Source organism: Schistocerca nitens, chromosome 12, assembly GCF_023898315.1.
Source record: "Schistocerca nitens isolate TAMUIC-IGC-003100 chromosome 12, iqSchNite1.1, whole genome shotgun sequence".
NCBI classification, from domain to species: domain Eukaryota; kingdom Metazoa; phylum Arthropoda; class Insecta; order Orthoptera; family Acrididae; genus Schistocerca; species Schistocerca nitens.
Genome location: NC_064625.1, coordinates 18,258,070 through 18,278,114, shown reverse-complemented (window position 1 = coordinate 18,278,114; position 20,045 = coordinate 18,258,070). Strand labels below are relative to the sequence as shown.

At 43.2% G+C, this 20,045-nt stretch overlaps 1 protein-coding gene across 3 annotated transcripts in view; it reads left to right on the top strand.

Annotated features, from left to right (window-relative positions):
• The window catches only part of LOC126215347 (uncharacterized), a 286,938-nt gene that overhangs the window by 137,249 nt on the left and 129,644 nt on the right, over positions 1–20,045 (top strand). For all 3 annotated transcript variants that reach the window (XM_049942032.1, XM_049942031.1, XM_049942033.1), the window contains exons 4-5: positions 1,603–1,749; positions 17,630–17,770. In XM_049942032.1, coding sequence (XP_049797989.1) covers positions 1,603–1,749; positions 17,630–17,770 — 288 coding nt within the window. The remainder of the gene's footprint in view (positions 1–1,602; positions 1,750–17,629; positions 17,771–20,045) is intronic.

Genomic DNA, 20,045 nt, shown 5'->3' with positions numbered 1-20,045 from the left:
AGTTCGATTTTACACAGAGTACACGAAGGAACTTGCCCCCCTTCTTGCAGCGGTGTACCGTAGGACTCTAGAAGAGCGTAGCGTTCCAAAGGATTGGAAAAGGGCACAGGTCATCCGCGTTTTCAAGAAGGGACGTCGAACAGATGTGCAGAATTATAGACCTATATCTCTAACGTCGATCAGTTGTAGAATTTTGGAACACGTATTATGTTCGAGTATAATGACTTTTCTGGAGACTAGAAATCTTCTCTGTAGGAATCATCATGGGTTTCGAAGGAGACGTTCGTGTGAAACCCAGCTCGCGCTATTCGTCCACGAGACTCAGAGGGCCATAGACACGGGTTCACAGATAGATGCCGTGTTTCTTGACTTAATGAACAAAGTAAGAGCATATGGACTATCAGCCCAATTGTGTGATTGGATTGAAGAGTTCCAAGATAACAGAACGCAGCATGTCATTCTCAATGGAGAGAAGTCTTCCGAAGCAAGAGTGATTTCAGGTGTGCCGCAGGGGAGTGTCGTAGGACCGTTGCTATTCACAATATACATAAATGACCTTGTGGATGACATCGGAAGTTCACGGAGGCTTTTTGCGGATGATGCTGTGGTATATCGAAAGGTTGTAACAATGGAAAATTGTACTGAAATGCAGGAGGATCTGCTGCAAATTGACGCATGGTGCATGGAATGGCAATTGAATCTCAATGTAGACAAGTGTAATGTGCTGCGAATACATAGAAAGAAAGATCCCTTATCATTTAGCTACAATATAGGAGGTCAGCAACTGGAAGCAGTTAATTCCATAAATTATCTGCGTGTAGGCATTAGGAGTGATTTAAAATGGAATGATCATATAAAGTTGATCGTCGGTAAAGCTGATGCTAGACTGAGATTCATTGGAAGAATCCTAAGTAAATGCAATCCGAAAGCAAAGGAAGTACGTTACAGTACGCTTGTTCGCCCACTGCTTGAATACTGCTCAGCAGTGTGGATCCGTACTAGATAGCGTCGATAGAAGAGGTAGAGAAGATCCAACGGAGAGCAGCGCGTTTCGTTACAGGATCATTTAGTAATCGCGAAAGCGTTACGGAGATGATAGATAAACTCCAGTGGAAGACTCTGCAAGAGAGACACTCAGTAGCTCGGTACGGGCTTTTGTTGAAGTTTCGAGAACATACCTTCACCGAGGAGTCAAGCAGTATATTGCTCCCTCCTACGTACATCTCGCGAAGAGACCACGAGGATAAAATCAGAGAGATTAGAGCCCACACAGAGGCATACCGACAATCTTTCTTTCCACGAACAATACGAGACTGGAATAGAAGGGAGAACCGACAGAGGTACTCAAGGTACCCTCCGCCACACACCGCCAGTTGGCTTGCGGAGTATGGATGTAGATGTAGATATAATCTTAATTTTTTACAACACTTTCTTTAAACTCTCACAGTAAAACGGACTACGCGGTCACTTTAAGAGCTTCCACCATTTTTAAATAATAAACGAAATGATGTTACATGAAAATAGTGCCTCCTAGCGCTGTTTTTCCAGAAACTGAAGAAGCGATCACAGAAATGGCACTGGATGTTGACTGATATGTTGCAGGTGGGGAGCTGAAGTACGGCGACCGCTGCGACGACTCCAGCCAGTGCGGCTTCGACCACGGCATCTGTGAGAAGCAGAGTGGCAAGCAGCTGTGTCTCTGCCAGCCGGACTACCCCGTCACCAACCACATCAACATGTGCGGAAAGCGTGAGTACTGCCTGCCCTGTCTGAACAGTTAGGCCTCACTTTTTTACAAGTAGGCAGTCGCCCGACTCGTTTGACGCTGTCATCCATCCTTTCCTATCCGGTGCTGATCTTTCCATCTCCTAAAAGTGCGCGTCATTAACGACGGCGGCCGAGTTTAGGTTCGTTCTGCGTATCTGACGTCACAAAACACAGTCAGCCAATGAACAGAGAACGACGTTGCCAGAGCTCGACTGCAGTGCAGAGCACGGACGAGTGTCTTCAGTTTTAGAAACGTTCAGTCATAAATAAATTTAACAAAAGCAATGTCTTGATAGCAGACTGTTGTGTACATTGTTCCGAGCAGTCAGCGCGTACACAACTTTCCCACTAGAGCGCGCCCCGCTAAGCACAACAGCGCAGGCGCAGCGCTTGTCCGTCTCCGCACAACGAGACGGCGCTGTCTTAGAGACGGACCAAATTCTGCTACCGCCGATCCGCGTATTAATATGTAACGCAGCCAATGAGATTGCTGCTAACATAGAACCTTTTCTCCTCGCGGATCACACTCCCGCAGTGATACCTGAACGCTCGAGGTATTATAACGAGTGTACAGACCTCCAATCAGTCAGTCTGCATTAGTCTGCATTTGTCTGCAGCAGTATGTACCAGTATACATTAGTCTGTACCAGTCTATAGTCAAGTTTCAGTCTGCGCCTAATAAGATTATCATATTCCTGTACATAGCCATGAAGAGAAATGTATAGACACTTTGTCAAGTATCAGAGATATGTGAGAATAAGGTTAACGTACCAAGACCAAAGGAACTTCATATTGTCAATTGTAAATAGCATCCAGAATCAAGTTAAATAACGTTTATGATTATTATTATTTTAATAAATGTGTGTGAAAATTAATCAAGTTCTGTTTAAAGTTGGTCACCGTCAATCTGCTACTCTAAGCGTGCAAGTGGCATTTCTATCGTCTGACCTAACGGCAGAAGATAAACACGCCACGATAAGACCACGAGACATATTGCTGACACTCGCCTACTTCGTTGGAGTGACAAGTCAAATAATCTGATGGTGTGTGTACCGAAGGTCTTACAGTACGCACACCACACAGTCTTTCTATAAAAGAAAGTTTGGAAAAAGCATTCTTTATACCAATTGCTTCATATTCTATTAATTAATTAAACCAAACAAGCAATACGCCACCTAATTCAGGCGATAGCAAGGAAATTCATTCTCACTAACCGCTTTTTCGGAATAAAGAACAACGGTAATTGTTTATTTCCTATTGTACTTCGACGAAACGTAATTCATAGTCATACCAACAGTGTTTGTCGGTATTATGAGTCATTCTTTAATGACCTCCAGGGTTTCTGTTCAATGACCAGCTGTGTTAGCGTAGTGGTTAAGGTGATTGGCTGCTAGGCAAGACGATCTGAGTTCAAACCTTGTTTGGTGCTTAACATTTTCTTTATTTTAAAACAATATCGAAGTGTCTTACTTCATGAATTTTATTCGTTTGAATGTAATTTTTTTGAAATTCCTAGTTCCAACTAAAATCGACCATACGAAAAGTATACACTGTGGACTTTTACCTCTGCAAACTCTTCAAAATTTCGTGCAATGGTTTACTACATTTAATGCTGCACAATAACTGCGTTGAACATCGAAACAAAATTAAGTCATTTATGGGGGGAAGGTATCAGTCAAGAAGATGTGTAAAAATCAAATTTTTGGGCCAAATAGTTTTTGTGAAATCGAATGATAAGTGTGTCAAAGCAGTCGGAACACCATGTGTCTGCACAGGCGAGCAGTGCAGTGATGACAAAATCGCGCACATCGCGGAATGCGGGGAGCACGTCTCTGTAGCAGCGAAATGGTTAATACGGCCGTGGTGCCTTTACTTCATAAACTGCGCGCTCCCCCCTAAACGTAATTTTGCGAACTATACTATGGCGCTGCTTCTGTTGACGCCTGTTGACGCGTGCATCTGGCAACGCGGCTATCACCCGCGTCTGGGCGGCCATGCGCGAGCCGCCAAGATAAAAGAATTGAACTATAACAATGCTCATTTACACCATCCTTCAAGCGCGCAGCAAGGAGAGCGCTAAAGTGAACGGGACAAGTCTCCTACGGTAAGATGCGCCACAAAACACTCGTCGGGAGACCCAGTTGCACGCACTGAGAGTAGCCTCTCCTGGAGTCGAGTGCTAAAAGGAAACCGGCAATGCTTGCTTTTTCTGTAGACGCTGCATTATGCCGTGACAATAGGCAACACGAAAACAATATGGTCACTACGAGCGAAAAAAAATGCATGAGCACACGGGAGGAGAGAAGAAGGGTGACATTTTTTAGAAAATAACTTCTTTTAGAGGACGAACAGTCTTCACAGAATTAACTGGGGGTCTTGTGCAACAGAAATTGACGCAGCAGGGCACCGTCATGAGAAATTACTTCTTCTGAGAAGTGGTCGGCTACGCTAAATGTGCGTTTATATGGACCCTAGTTTAGATTAGATTAGATTAGATTAGGTTAGTTTTTCATTCCATAGATCCGTTCTGAGGAGATCCTCGTGGATGTGGAACATGTCATTTTTTTTTTGAGCTGAGATAACAATACTAATAATATGAATATATACAATACATCATTTGTTTCTATTAAAAAATTCGTCAATGGAGTAGGAGTTGGCCACTAGTAAGTCTTTCAGGCTCCTTTTAAACTTATCTTTATTTGTAACTAAATTTATTATGTTTGCTGGCAAATTATTGAAGATGAGTGTTCCTGAGTAGTGGACCCCTTTTTGAACTACAGTAAGTGCTTTTAAGTCCTTGTGCAGATCATTTTTGTTCCTGGTATTGTATGTATGAACTGAGCTGTTTGTTGGAAAAAGAGATAAATTATTTAGGAAAAATTTCATTAAGGAGTAAATATACTGAGAGGCAGTAGTTAGTATACCCAGTTCTTTGAAGAGGTTCCTACATGACGTCTGTGAATTTGTTGTTGTTGTGATCTTCAGTCCTGAGACTGGTTTGATGCAGCTCTCCATGCTACCCTATCCTGTGCAAGCTTCTTCATCTCCCAGTACTTAGTGCAACCCACATCCTTCTGAATCTGCTTAGTGCATTCATCTCTTGGTCTCCCTCTACGATTTTTACCCTCCACGCTGCCCTCCAATGCTAAATTTGTGATCCCTTGATGCCTCTTTTTGTCAAGTTGTGCCACATACTCCTCTTCTCCCCAATTCTATTCAATACTTCATCATTAGTTATGTGGTCTACCCATCTAATCTTCAGCATTCTTCTGTAGCACCACATTTCGAAAGATTCTATTCTCTTCTTGTCCACACTATTTATCGTCCATGCTTCACTTCCATACATGGCTACACTCCATACAAATACTTTCAGAAACGACTTCCTGACACTTAAATCTATATGTTAACAAATTTCTCTTCTTCAGAAACGCTTTCCTTCCCATTGCCAGTCTACATTTTATATCTTCTCTACTTCGACCATCATCAGTTATTTTGCTCCCCAAATATACAGTAAAGCTGCATGCTCTCGGGAAAAATTACGGCCGTTCGCAGTACACAAAAATAATACGTGTTACACGCTTTAGGACTGAAAACTTTTGTTTGACTTGAAGAGTTACCCCAAAATATTATACCATATGACATTATGGAATGGAAGTAGGCAAAGTATGCAAGCTTTCTCATTTTTATGTCGCCTATGTCAGCTAACACTCTAATTGCAAATACAGATTTGTTAAGGCGTTTCTGCACTTCTGTGGTGTGCTCTTCCCAACTGAATTTATTATCAAGTTGTAATCCCAGGAATTTAAGACTCTCAACCTCTTCTATCTGCTCTTCTTCATACTTTATGCATATGCTGGGTGCAGACCTCTTACAGGTTCTGAACTGCATATAGTGAGTCTTTTCGAAATTTAATGTCAGTGAGCTGGCTTTAAACCATTTATTAATATCCATGAAAATATCATTAGCAGATCTTTCTAGAACTACACTCGACATACTATTTATTGCAATACTTGTGTCATCTGCAAACAAAACGAACTCTGCTTCTAGCAGTGTAACTGATGTGAGATCATTAATGTACACAAGAAAAAGCAATGGCCCTAAGATGGAGCCTTGTGGGACACCACATGTAATTTCTTCCCATTCTGGTGATGAGTGATGACTTAATTCACTAGTCCCTTGCACTGACACCCTTTGTTTCCTGTTAGCGAGGTATGACTTGAACCATTTTGCAGCACTGCCCGTGACACCATAGAATTCTAATTTATTTAAAAGGATGTTGTGGTTCACACAGTCAAATGCCCTTGACAGATCACAGAAAATAGCTGCTGCTTGTAATTTGTTATTTAATGAATTAAGTACATTTTCACTGTAGGTGTAAATAGCCTTCTCGATATCAGAACCCTTCAGAATTCCAAACTGTGTTCTTGATAATATGTTATTTGTGGTCAGATGGTTAATTTACGGCAATAAATCGCCACACACAACGTTGCCGTCAATATTACTGTAATGGGGATGCAATACACGGTATGGCATACCGTATGCGGTATGCACCTGCATAACTGCTGATGTTGCAGGCTGTTACTGATGAACTGCCGAGGGGTTTCCACCGTTTTCCACCGAATGTGTCGTATACCCAGGCAATTAATGTCTGTCATTGTCTGTAAATGTTTTCCTCCCGCTCTCATATGTTTGTTTCCTATTTCTCTCACCGAGGACGCTGCAGTGTCGTTTCAGTTTCGTTCCAAAGTTATCACACGTACGTACCAGCTGAAAAATGTTCCTGTCACACACAAAAAACGCGATTATGCCCCTCTTTAAAAGACTCTGACGCAAAAGTGGGGAATCAGCTGCCTCAATCCTCATTCCGCATTCCTCGCCAAAAATTCGGCCGTCCGAACATATTCGCGCCTTTTAACACAGGACATTCTAAATCCTTTTCTCCTTGTCTCTCTTTATAGTGACGCCTTGACACTGCCACTGTCTATACAGGATGATCAAAAAGTCGGTATAAATCTGAAAACTGAATAAACCACGGAATAATGTAGATAGAGAGGTACAAATTGACACACATGCTTGGAATGACATGGGGTTGTATTAGAACCAAAAAAATACAAAAGTTCAAAAAATGTCCGACAGATGGCGCTTCATCTGATCAGAATAGCAATAATTAGCATAACAAAGTAAGACAAAGCAAAGATGACGTTCTTTACAGGAAATGCTCTACATGTCCACCATCATTCCTCAACAATAGCTGCAGTCGAGGAATAATGTTGTGAACAGCACTGTAAAGCATGTCCGGTGTTATGGTGAGACAGTGGCGTCGGATGTTGTCTTTCAGCATCCCTAGAGATGTCGGTCGATCACGATACACTTGCGACTTCAGGTAACTCCAAAGCCAATAATCCCACGGACTGAGGTCTGGGGACCTGGGAGGCCAAGCATGACGAAAGTGGCGGCTGAGCACACGATCATCACCAAACGACACGCGCAAGAGATCTTTCACGCGTCTAGCAATATGGGGTTGAGCGCCATCCTGCATAAACATCGTACGTTCCAGCAGGTGTTTATCAGCCAGGCTGGGGATGATGCGATTCTCTAACATATCGGCGTACCTCTCACGGTAGCAGTACCCGTCACGGTAGCAGTTACAAAACCAGAATTACGCATTTCCTCGAAGAAAAAAGGCCCGATAACGGTAGATGTGGTAAATCCAACCCATACCGTGACTTTCTCGTCGTGCAATGGAGTTTCCACGACAGTTCTAGGATTTTCGGTAGCCCACATTCGTTTTGCTGTCCAGCTCCATCTGTCGGACATTTTGTGAACTTTGTTTTTTTTTTTTTTTTTGTTCTAGTAAAACCCCATGCCATTCCAAGCATGTGTGTAAATTTTTATCTATCTACATTATTCCGTGGTTTATTACGTTTCCAAATTTATACTGACTTTTTGATCACCCAGTACATGTCTCTCTGCCGTTGTCTCTCTCCTCCGCCACTGGCACTTTCTTCTGTTTGTCTCTCCCAGTGTAGCTCCGTTCATCGGTTTCAGTCTCTCTTCCTTACCACTGTCTTCTTCTCTGACACTTTCACTGTCTCTCTGTCCCACTCCCATTGCCTTTTCCCATTCTTTTTATCTTACATTGCCACTTTCTCTTTCTTTCTCTGCTGTCTTTTTCTTCAACCGCCACTGTCCCCTCTCCACACATGTCCTTGGGGATGGTTTGCTCGCGGTTTTGAGCCCTAGACCAGGAAATTAACACATGGGTATAGAGAATGGGGGAAATTTAGCGAATTAATATGTCAAAAACCCGCCTCAGTTGCGAAAGACCAGTAAAATTTCGCAACTGAGGCAGATTTTTGACGTATTATTCTATCACAGTTGCTGACAGTCCTGCAACATGTTAAAAATTCTTAAAGTTAGCGAACTTTTTTCGTGCTAAAGTTCGCCGATATGCGGGGAGTAGAGACCCCCAAGCCTATGTATGGTCTCCACAAATCTCTTTTCCATTTCCACTGTCTCCTCTCTCTTTTTCTCCCACTGCTTCTATCTCGATCCATGTTTCTTTCTCTTTTACTGCCATTGTCTCTCACTGATTATCAGTAACTCGTCTCTCTTCGGCTCCCACTCCTATCCTCTTCATCCACTTTTCTTTCTCTTTCACTGCCACTTCCTCTCTCCCGCCGTCACTATTTCCTCTCTCTTTCCCTCCCACTGTCACTGTCTCGTCTCCCACAGTCCCACTACTTATATAAAATGAATTCTCTCGGTCTGTAAAGTTTTGACAGTTTATAAACTTCTACACATTTACATACTGTGACACATATAAACAACAAGGAAGTATGCACAATATAAGACCGACACAAAATCGGCGCTGATACAAAGCAAATTAACTTTACACTACTTTACATAAATATGCACAACATTTTGAGGCTACATCTACAGATTTCAAAAAATTGCAATGTTTAGTTAGCAAGTACAATGAATTTCGTACGAAAAATATTTTTTTGTAAGGTCCTTAAGCCGCAAGATGGCATCATCGAATAATCTCCAGGTCAAGACATTCTATATAGGCCTAAAGTGTCTACTATAAAGAGTGAACAGGTCATAGTGTCTTGTTGGTGAAAAGATGGAGACTAAAAACACAGTTTGGTGACATTAGAACCATTGTGATGACCACAGAATCATTACCATGTGTTCACTGCGTCAGACAAAACCACACTAACGGGTCAGACTGGATATCGCGTGCATATTTTACGTGTATATATACGGTAACATTGAACCTCTGGACTTCGGTAACGGATAACGACATCGAAAAAAATTTCGAAGTTCTCCGAGAACATCATCTTAAGACAAATGGTAAAAAATTGCGACGATTTGCGATGAATAGAAATTATGGAAGTGGTCAGCCCCCGAATTGGTACTTCTCGTTTCCCGGTTTTTTCTCAGGAACCGCCGGAGAACAAATGGTGTTTTTTATAACCCGCCCAAGGCCCACCATGGATCACATCTAACGGTAAAGAACCAACCGAATTCCTGAATTTGCCTTGGCTGGAGGAAGTGTGATGTTTAAATTTTGATCCTATACAGTAGGGTAGCGAGAGTATGCCTGTTCTTCCGAGAAGTACACAAATGGTCGCTAGGCCAAGGGTTATCCCTGGCACTTGACCCGTTATGTCTGTTATCAACCGAATCCGAGATATGGGCTCCTGAAAAATAGTATTTTCATGCGAAGCTTTTTGTAACTTACTGGCGCGGTGTGCACTGACCAATAGCCACCTATTTTATTAGTTGTTTGTTAATTTACGTTTATCGAGTGCAGTAATGAAGAAGTGAATAAACGAAAGGACTATCAATCTCATAAATGACTCTATGACCAGAGCTATGCGACATCACAAATAATGTGTACAAAGACGGCAATCTGGAAAAGAAAAGTGGGCAACCTGCTGACAATGAGCCAGGTATCACACTTGAGGAAGCATACGGACTGTTCGAACCTATGCCGAATGTGTGGCAAACATGTGCAGGAAGAGCGGAAGCGCAGGTGGCTCTTCTTCTGTGTGGTTTGCATTTGATGACATGAGTTTCGTAGTACATCGAGACGTGCGTGAAGCACGAACTGATAGTACACTACTGGCCATTAAAACTGCTATACCACGAAGATTACGCGCTACAGACGCGAAATTTAACCGACAGCAAGAAGATGCTGTGATATGCAAATGATTAGCTTTTCAGAGCATTCACACAAGGTTGGCGCCGGTGGCGACACCTACAAAGTGCTGACATGAGGAAAGTTTCCAACCGATTTCTCATACACAAACAACAGTTGACCGGCGTTGCCTGGTGAAACGTTGTTGTGATGCCTCGTGTAAGGAGGAGAAATGCGTACCATCACGTTTCCGACTTTGATAAATGTCGGATTGTAGCCTATCGCGATTGCGGTTTATCGTATCGCAACATTGCTGCTCGTGTTGATCGAGATCCAATGACTGTTAGCAGATTATGGAATCGGTAGGTTCAGGAGGATAATACGGAACGCCGTGCTGGATCCCAACGGCCTCGTATCACTAGCAGTCGAGATGACAGGCATCTTATCCGCATGGATGTAACGGATCGTGTAGCCACGTCTCGATCCCTGAGTCAACAGATGGGGACGTTTGCAAAACAACAAACATCTGCACGAACAGTTCGACGACGTTTGCAGCAGCATGGACTATCAGCTCGGAGACAATGGCAGCGGTTATCCTTGACGCTGCATCACAGACAGGAGTGCCTGCGATGGTGTACTCAACGACAAACCTGGGTGCACGAATGGCAAAACGTCATTTTTTCGGATGAATCCAGGTTCTGTTTACAGCATCATGACGGTCGTATCCGTATTTGGCGACATCGCGGTGAACGCACATTGGAAGCGTGTATTCGCCATCGTCATACTGGCGTATCACCCGGCGTGATGGTATAGGGTGCCATTGGTTACACGCCTCGGCCACCTCTTGTGCGTATTGACGGGACTTTGAACAGTGGACGTTACATTTCAGATGTGTTACGACCCGTGGCTCTACCTGTCATTCGATGCCTGCGAAACTCTACATTTCAGCAGGATAATGCACGACCGCATGTTGCAGGTCCTGTACGGGTCTTTTTGGATACAGAAAATGTTCGACTGCTGTCCTGGCCAGCATATTCTCCAGATCCCTCACCTACTGAAAACGTCTGGTCAATGGTGGCCGAGCAACTGGCTCGTGATAATACGCCAGTCACTACTCTTGATGAACTGTGGTATGGTGTTGAAGCTGGATGGGCAACTGTACCTGTACACGCCATCCAAGCTCCGACTCAATGCCCAGGCGTATCAAGGCCGTTATTACGACCAGAGGTGGTTGTTCTGGGTACTGATTTCTCAGGATCTATGCACCCAAATTGCGTGAAAATGTAATCACATGTCAGTTTTAGTATAATATACTTGTCCAATGAATATCCGTTTATCATCTGCATTTCTTGTTGGTGTAGTAATTTTAATGCCCAGTAGTGTATAAATGTGGTGTCTGCTGGTGAACAAAAATAAAATACTGTTTTTCTATTTGAAATTTACCCTTGTGAAATCCTTCAGTCTTTCTACTGAAACATTGCATTTTTCTAGTACCAAGAGGCTTAATGATGAACAGTGAAGTTATAAGAGGTCTATTATACATGTGTACGAATCGGCTGTAGCTAGAAACTGAAGGGTGATCGTCAATCTGGTTGTACACACACTCATATTTGTATCGCTTTCAGCATCTGTCGGACCAGTTGTTCGTACGAGATATCGGAAATCGTATTTCGTCGTTCTGGTAGAATTATGGTAAAGATATGTATCCACCACCCGTTCACGAGTTAAATTTGCTGAAGCATTCCACTAACTTAATAAAAGGAGGCATCACAATGCCTGATTTTTTCCTGGTCTCTCAAACTTTATTCCTTGTGTGGTGTAAGACCAGCAGAGCCGTACAGTATCTCGTTGCGCACCGCAGGAAGGTACAACGGGGCACTTAACATCGTCTACAATCTCCTTTGCATATTCGAACCGTCTGCCTCAACAACTCTTATTTTTCCTCTATACTGTTCTTCATTTGTCAGAGCAAATGTTGCACACTAACTTGTGGCTACTTCGGATATTTTCTATAGATTTATATCCTCATCTAATCTTTTTAGTGTTTCATTTCGTACTTTATCTGTCTAGTTAACTTTCAACATTTTTCCATAGGGCGAAATTTAAAATGTATTCAGCTGAATATCCTCCAGATTACCGATGATCCACACCGAGTGGGTCACCGAGACTAACATCCAGTCAGATGTACGGATCATCACCAACAGTGTCACATGCCCTCACTGCAATGAAACAGTCAGTACGTAGCAGAGGACAGTGGCAAAAGTTTGGTGCTTAGAAACGGTACATCAGTACCGAGCTTTCTCCTCCAGCCAATAGTGATAGTAAAAAGCTCAGCCACCAGCAAGACAGATCTCTACTATAAGCACTGAATGCAGCTGTGGTGTGTGCGTTTGTGTGTGTGTGTGTGTGTGTGTGTGTGTGAGAGAGAGAGAGAGAGAGAGAGAGAGAGAGAGTGAGAGAGAGAAAGAGAGAGGCTCAAAAGGAACCATCTCAGTAAATATAACACAGAATCGTCCCATACATCAAATAGTCAGTCCTTCAACGATAGTGCTTTCTAATTTGCTATTCCTTGACAACGACACCTTTCCGCCTCCGCTTCTGTATCGCCCCTCTGCAGTCATCGGCAATCGAGTAGCACACTTGAGCGCTAAACTGAGCTTGAGCGAGTGCTCACAAAGCCGCGAATATAATGCTTTTATTGTCCTACACGCTTCATTTATTGTTGTGAGCTCCAATCCGTAGACTGATCTGATGCAGCTCTGTACACTAGCCTATCCCGTGTAAGCAAGCCTCTTCATCTCTGCATAACTACTACAACCTACATCAAACGAATACTGTTTACTGTGTTCAGACCTTAGCCTCATCTCTTTACCCTTCACACTTTCCCCTTTTGCCACGCTAATTGCACTACGGTGTCTCAGGATGGGTCCTCATATCCGTTCTTTTAGCTATCTATGCCATAAATTTCTTTTCTTCCCGATTCGATTCACTCCCTATTCATTAGCTACTCGATCCACTCATGTTAGCTTCTACAATCTTTACCACAACATTAAAAAGCACCTATCCTCTCCTTGTCTGTGCAGCTTTTTTCGTCCACATTACAATTCCACATTCCCAAAGATATACTCCAGAGAAAAACCTCAAAAAAGAATTTCTAACACACATATTTATCTGCGATGTTAAGGTATTTCTGTTTCAGGAAATCTTTCGTCATCATTGCAGCTCTACATGTTATTCTCACTTTACTTAACCCTTAACCAGTATTTTGCTACTCAAAGGGCAACACTCGTCTACTAGTGTCAGCTTATAATATTCTAATCTAAATGTCCTGAGTATCACCTCACTTAATTCCACTACACCTCATCATCCATGTTTTAGTTTTATTTACGTTCATCTTCCAAGATTAACCTCTCATGGTTACGATTCACAGTCATATAATATTTCTTAAAAGACATCATAGTCGCCGTTGACTGTATAAAATATTTATTGTTACTATTGTAGTTTCGGCCTTATGGTCATTTTCAAGTAACACTGCAAAGTCACCTGTTATTTATGTTGTGGTCTTTAGTCCTGAGACTGGTTTGATGCAGCTCTCCATGCTACTCTATCCTGTGCAAGCTTCTTCATCTCCCAGTACCTATTGCAACCTACATCCTTCTGAATCTGCTTGGTGTATTCATCTCTTGGTCACCCTCTACGATTTTTACCCTCCACGCTGCCCTTCAGTACTAAATTGGTGATCCCTTGATGCCTCAGAACATGTCCTACCAACCGATCCCTTCTTCTAGTCAAGTTGTGCCACAAACCCCTCTTCTCCACAATTCTATTCAGTACCTCCTTATTAGTTATGTGATCTATCCATCTAATCTTCAGCATTCTTCTGTAGCACCACTTTTCGAAAGCTTCAATTCTCTTCTTCTCTACACTATTTATCGTCCATGTTTCACTTCCATGGCTACACTCCATACAAATACTTTCAGAAACGACTTCCTGACACTTAAATCAATACTCGATGTTAACAAATTTCTCTTCTTCAGAAACGCTTTCCTTCCCATTGCCAGTCTACATTTTATATCCTCTCTACTTCGACCATCATCAGTTATTTTGCTCCCCAAATAGCAAAACTCATTTACTACTTTAAGTGTCTCATTTCCCAATCTAATTCCCTCAGCATCATCCGACTTAATTCGACTACATTCCATTATCCTCGTTTAGCTTTTGTTGATGTTCATCTTGTATCCTCCTTTCAAGACACTGTCCATTCCGTTCAACTGCTCTTCCAAGTCCTTTGCTGTCTCTGACAGAATTACAATGTCATCGGCGAACCTCAAAGTTTTTATTTCTTCTCCATGGATTTTAATACCTACTCCGAACTTTTCTTTTGTTTCCTTTATTGCTTGCTCAATATACAGATTGAATAACATCGGGGATAGGCTACAACCCTGTCTCACTCCCTTCCCAATCACTGCTTCCCTTTCATACCCCTCGAATCTTATAACTGCCGTCTGCTTTCTGTACAAATTGTAAATAGCCTTTCGCTCCCTGTATTTTACCCCTGCCACCTTCAGAATTTGTAAGAGAATATTCCAATCAACATTGTCAAAAGCTCGAAATATACAACAGCTATATATGTTGGATCGTCCCTTTTCATGGTTTCTTCCGAGATCAGTCTTACGGCCAGTACTGCGTCTCGTGTACTTTGGCGCTCCGAGACCCAAGTGATGTTCCACCACGTCGGCTTCCACCAGCCGTTGCAGATTTCTATAGATGACTCCTGTTAGTGGTTTGCAGCCGTGACCTGATGGTTCGTAGTAAACACACCAGTCAGTGTCCGCCCTGATTGGTATTAGAATTGGGTTTTCTTTTTTGAGTCATCAGTCTTCTGACTGGTTTGATGCGATCCTTCACGAATTCCTCTCCTGTCACAACCTCTTCATCTCAAAGTAGCACTTGCAACCTACGTCCCCAATTGTTTGCTGGATGTATTGAAATCTCTGTCTTCCTCTTCAGTTTTTACACTCTTCGGCACCTTTTGTACTATGATATTTATTCACTGATGCGTTAACAGATGCCCTATCACCCTGTCCCTTCTTCTTGCCAGTATTTCCCATATGATCCTTTCCTCCCCGATTCTCCGGAGAACCTCCTCATTCCTTACATTAATCAGCTCACCTTATTTTAAAAATTCTTCTGTAGCACCACATCTAAAATACTTCGATTCTTTTCTTTGCCTGTTTTCCCACAGTCCATGTTTCACTACCACGCAATTCTGTGCTCCAGAAGCAAAGTCTCAGAAATTTCTTCCGCAAATTACGGCCTTTGTTTGATACTAGCAGGCTTCTGTAGGCCAGGTAGCAGAATTCTTTAACTTCATCTACTTCGTGATCACCAGTCCTGATGTTAAGTTTCTCGTTGTTCTCATTTCTGCTACTTCTCGTTACTTTCGTGTTTCTCCGGTCTACTCTCAGTCCATATTCTATACTCATTACATTCCATTGGGCTGTAACTTTTCTTCGCTTTCAAAATGGTTCAAATGGCTCTGAGCACTATGGGACTCAACTGCTGTGGTCATAAGTCCCCTAGAACTTAGAACTACTTAAACCTAACTAACCTAAGGACAGCACACAACACCCAGCCATCACGAGGCAGAGAAAATCCCTGACCCCGCCGGGAATCGAACCCGGGAACCCGGGCGTGGGAAGCGAGAACGCTACCGCACGACCACGAGATGCGGGCACTCTTCGCTTTCACTGGGGATAGCAATGTCATCAGTGAATCTTATCATTGATTCCCTTTTATTCCCACTCTTGAACCTTTCTTTTATTTCCGTAATTGCTTCTTCGATGTATAGATTAAACAGTAGCGCCGGAAGACCACATCCCTGTCTTATGCTCTTTTTAATCCGAGCACTTCGTTCTTGATCGTCCAGTCTTATTGTTCCGTCTTGGCTCTTCTACATATTGTATATTACCCCTGTTTTTCTCAGAATTTCGAACATCTTGCGCCATTTTACACAGTTGAACGCTTTTTCAAAGTTGACAAATCCTATGAACGTGTCTTGGTCTTTCTTAAGTCTTCCCTCCATTATCAACCGCAACGTCGGAATTCCCTATCTGGTGCCTTTACCTTTCCTAAAGCCAAACTGATCGTCATGTGAAACTTCCTGGCAGATTAAAACTGTGTGCCGGACCGAGACTCGAACTCGGGAGCTTTGCCTTTCGCGGGCAAGTGCTCTAACCGATCTACCCAAGCACGACTCACGACTCCACCATCTAACACATCGTCAATTTTATTTTCCATTTTTCTGTGTTTTATTCTGGTCAGCAACTTGGAACCGAACGAGGTGACGCAGTGGTTAGCAGACTGCACTCGCATCCGGAAGGACGACGGTTCAAACCCGCGTCCTGTCATCCTGATTTAGATTTTTCCTGCTATCCTTAAATCGCTTCAGGCAAATGTCAGGATGATTGCTTTGAAAGGACACGGCCGATTTCCTTCCCCATCCTTCCCGCGCGACCGCTACGATCGCAGGTTCGAATCCTGCCTCGGGCATGGATGTGTGTGATGTCCTTAGGTTAGTTAGGTTTAAGTAGTTCTAAGTTCTCGGTGACTGATGACCTCAGTAGTTAAGTCCCATAGTGCTCAGAGCCATTTGAACCATGCTTCCCTAATCCGTCTCTAATGACCTCGTTGCCGATGGGGCGTTAAACACTAATCTTCTCCCTTTCAGCAACTTGGACGCATGAGCTATTAAGCTGATTGTCCGATAATTCTTGTAATCTTGGGAATTATGTGAATGGTGTTTTTCCGACAGTCTGATTGTACATCGCTAAACTCACTCATTCTATTACAATGAAATGAACACCCTTAGCTGCTTACAGGCGTTGACATACGTCAACGGGGAGAGATGAAAATGTGTGCCCCGACCGGGACTCGAACCTAGGATCTCCTGCTTACATGGCAGACGCTCCATCCATCTGAGCCACCGAGGACTCACAGGATAGCACGACTGCAGGGATTTATCTCTGGCACGCCTCCCGCGAAACCCTCATTCTCAACGTATTGTCCCGCACTACATTCGTAGTGCCCCCGCCTATTATACTCATTACCTTCGTTCTGGAAATCTGTCTCGATACAAAGGTACCGCGCCACGGCTATTGCCCCGTGCTAATCCATACATCAAATGGGCATCTGCCGATTCCCGTAAGAGTTCGGGCACTGTTTGTGCATTCGCACAGAAGATGAAGATGGTCAAGTGGCCGGTGAGCCTTAACTATATATATACTAAGATGGTATCTGTTCTTTCGGACATGTCCGAAAGAACAGATACCATCTTAGTATATATGTATCACTCATTCTACCCACCAAAGTGAATAGTTGTTTTGTTGCCGCTTCCCCCCAATGATTTTAGAAATTCCGATTCAGTGTTACCATCCCTTTTGCCTTATTTGATTTTAAGTCTTTCAGAGCTCTTTTAAATTCTAATACTGGATCCCCTATCTCTTCCATGTCGATTCCTGTTTCTTCTCCTATCACGTCATCAGCCAAGTCTTGACAGTAGTCACCAGCGGGCTAATGTCTCTTTTTCCAGTCCGCTAGAGAGGAGCAAGTATACCCCCTTCTGACCCTCCGCACCTCCTGACTGTCGAAAGACCCCGTGATTCGTGGCAGTTACCCTTCCTAGCGCCATGTTTACGGGCTGCCCACGTGTTGCAGCGGCCAAGATCAACGAGACGTGCGAGTTCTCGGAGCAGTGCGAGCGCACCACCGAGAAGACGGAGTGTCGCGACGGCCGCTGCGTCTGCCTCTTCCAGATGGGCGCGCTCTACAAGAACGACGGCTCCGTCGAATGCGTCGGTGAGTACCGCCACGCCGATAGCACACGTTTTAGTATGATACAAGGAAAAAAAAAACAACTTAAATATATTTGATTTATTTTTTGCAATTTTAATCTGATTATATATATATATATATATATATATATATATATATATATATATATATATATATATATATCGCCAGTTGGCCCAATTGAAGGAAGGTAATGTTGACTTCGGTGCTTGTGTTGACATACGACTCATTGCTCTACAGTACTAGCATCAAGCACATCAGTACGTAGCATCATCAGGTTAGTGTTCCTCACGAACGTGGTTTTGCAGTCAGTGCAATGTTTACAAATGCGGAGTTGGCAGATGCCATTTGATGTATGGATTAGCACGGGGCAATAGCCGTGGCGCGGTACGTTTGTATCGGGACAGATTTCCAGAACGAAGGTGTCCCGACAGGAAGACGTTCGCAGCAATTGATCGGCGTCTTAGGGAGCACGGAACAGTCCAGCCTATGACTCGCGAGGGGGGAAGACCTAGAACGACGAGGACATCTGCAATGGACGAGGCAATTCTTCGTGCAGTTGACGATAACCCTAATGTCAGCGTCAGAGAAGTTACTGCTGTACAAGGTAACGTTGACCACGTCACTGTATGGAGAGTGCTACGGGAGAACCAGTTGTTTCCGTACCATGTAGAGAGTGCAGGCACTACATTATACTTCTGCGAATGGTTCATCCAACAATGTGTCAATCCTCATTTCAGAGCAAATGTTCTCTTTACGGATGACGCTTCATTCCAACGTGATCAAATTGTAAATTTTCACAATCAACATGTGTGGGCTGACGAGAATCCGCGCGCAATTGTGCAATCACGTCATCAACACAGATTTTCTGTGAACGTTTGGGCATGCATTGTTGGTGATGTCTTGATTGGGCCCCATGTTCTTATACCTACGCTCAATGGAGCACGTTATCATGATTTCATGCAGGTTAATCTACGTGTGCTGCTAGAACATGTGCCTTTACAAGTACGACACAACATGTGGTTCACGCACGATGCTGCACATTTCAGTGGAAGTGTTCGTACGCTTCTCAACAACAGATTCGGTGACCGATGGATTGGTAGAGGCGGACCAATTCCATGGCCTCCACGCTCTCCTGACCTCAACCCTCTTGACTTTCATTTACAGGGGCATTTGAAAGCTCTTGTCTACGCAACCCCGGTACCAAATGTAGAGACTCTTCGTGCTCGTATTGTGAACGGCTGTGATACAATACGCCATTCTCCAGGGCTGCATCAGCGCATCAGGGATTCCATGCGACGGAGGTGGATGCACGTACCCTTGCTAACGGAGGACATTTTGAACATTTCCTGTAACGAAGTGTTTGAAGTCACGCTGGTACGTTCTGTTGCAGTGTGTTTCCATTCCATGATAAATGTGATTTGAAGAGAAGTAATAAAATGAGCTCTAACATGGAAAGTAAGCGTTTCCGGACACATGTCCACATAACATATTTTCTTTCTTTGTGTGTGAGGAATGTTTCCTGAAAGTTTGGCCGTACCTTTTTGTAACACCCATTGCGTTTCATACTAGAATGTCGTGTTCCCAGTTTGGCACAGCTTTGCCACAGGAAACACGAAAGCGGTAGAAGACGTCCGTCTTCTGGTCGGCTCCTGATCGTTGTCAGAAGGAGGCTAGTTTTTTGATTACTCAAAGGCTTCTATTATTTGGAAAAGAACAACCCGGATTTCTTTACGTAATCAGTATGAAATTTATAATCACCTAATAGACCTTTAACAATGAACAATAAAAAATTGCATTTGCAAATGAAATCATTAATAAATGGGGCAGCTATGAGTTGTATAGAAGACAAGGAGCAGCCTTCTGTCTACGATCAGGATGCCGCTGTATTCTCTGCTGTAGTAAAGGCTGTTTGACATTTATAAACATAATATGGCATGGTGGTAAAAAAATATAAAGGAAAAGAATAGAATAAGAAATCTGGTAAACACTAAACAGGCCTATATTCAAACAATCATCACAAGCAATTAGGGATTATTTATAAACAGTATAACTTACATAAGTACTTTTCGACTGTATGGTGCGATCAGATTTCAGCCTGTCCTGTGCTAGCTCCTTGGTTCACGTTTTTGTCACAAATTACAGTCATTACTTTTCTCCTTCCTTCAAGACAATTCTTGCACCGTTCAACACCGTCATGACAATAACTCGCCGGTTTGCAGTATCGAACATAAATTACTCGAATTTTATTAATTAATAACTGTTGTCTGCACGCTGGCAA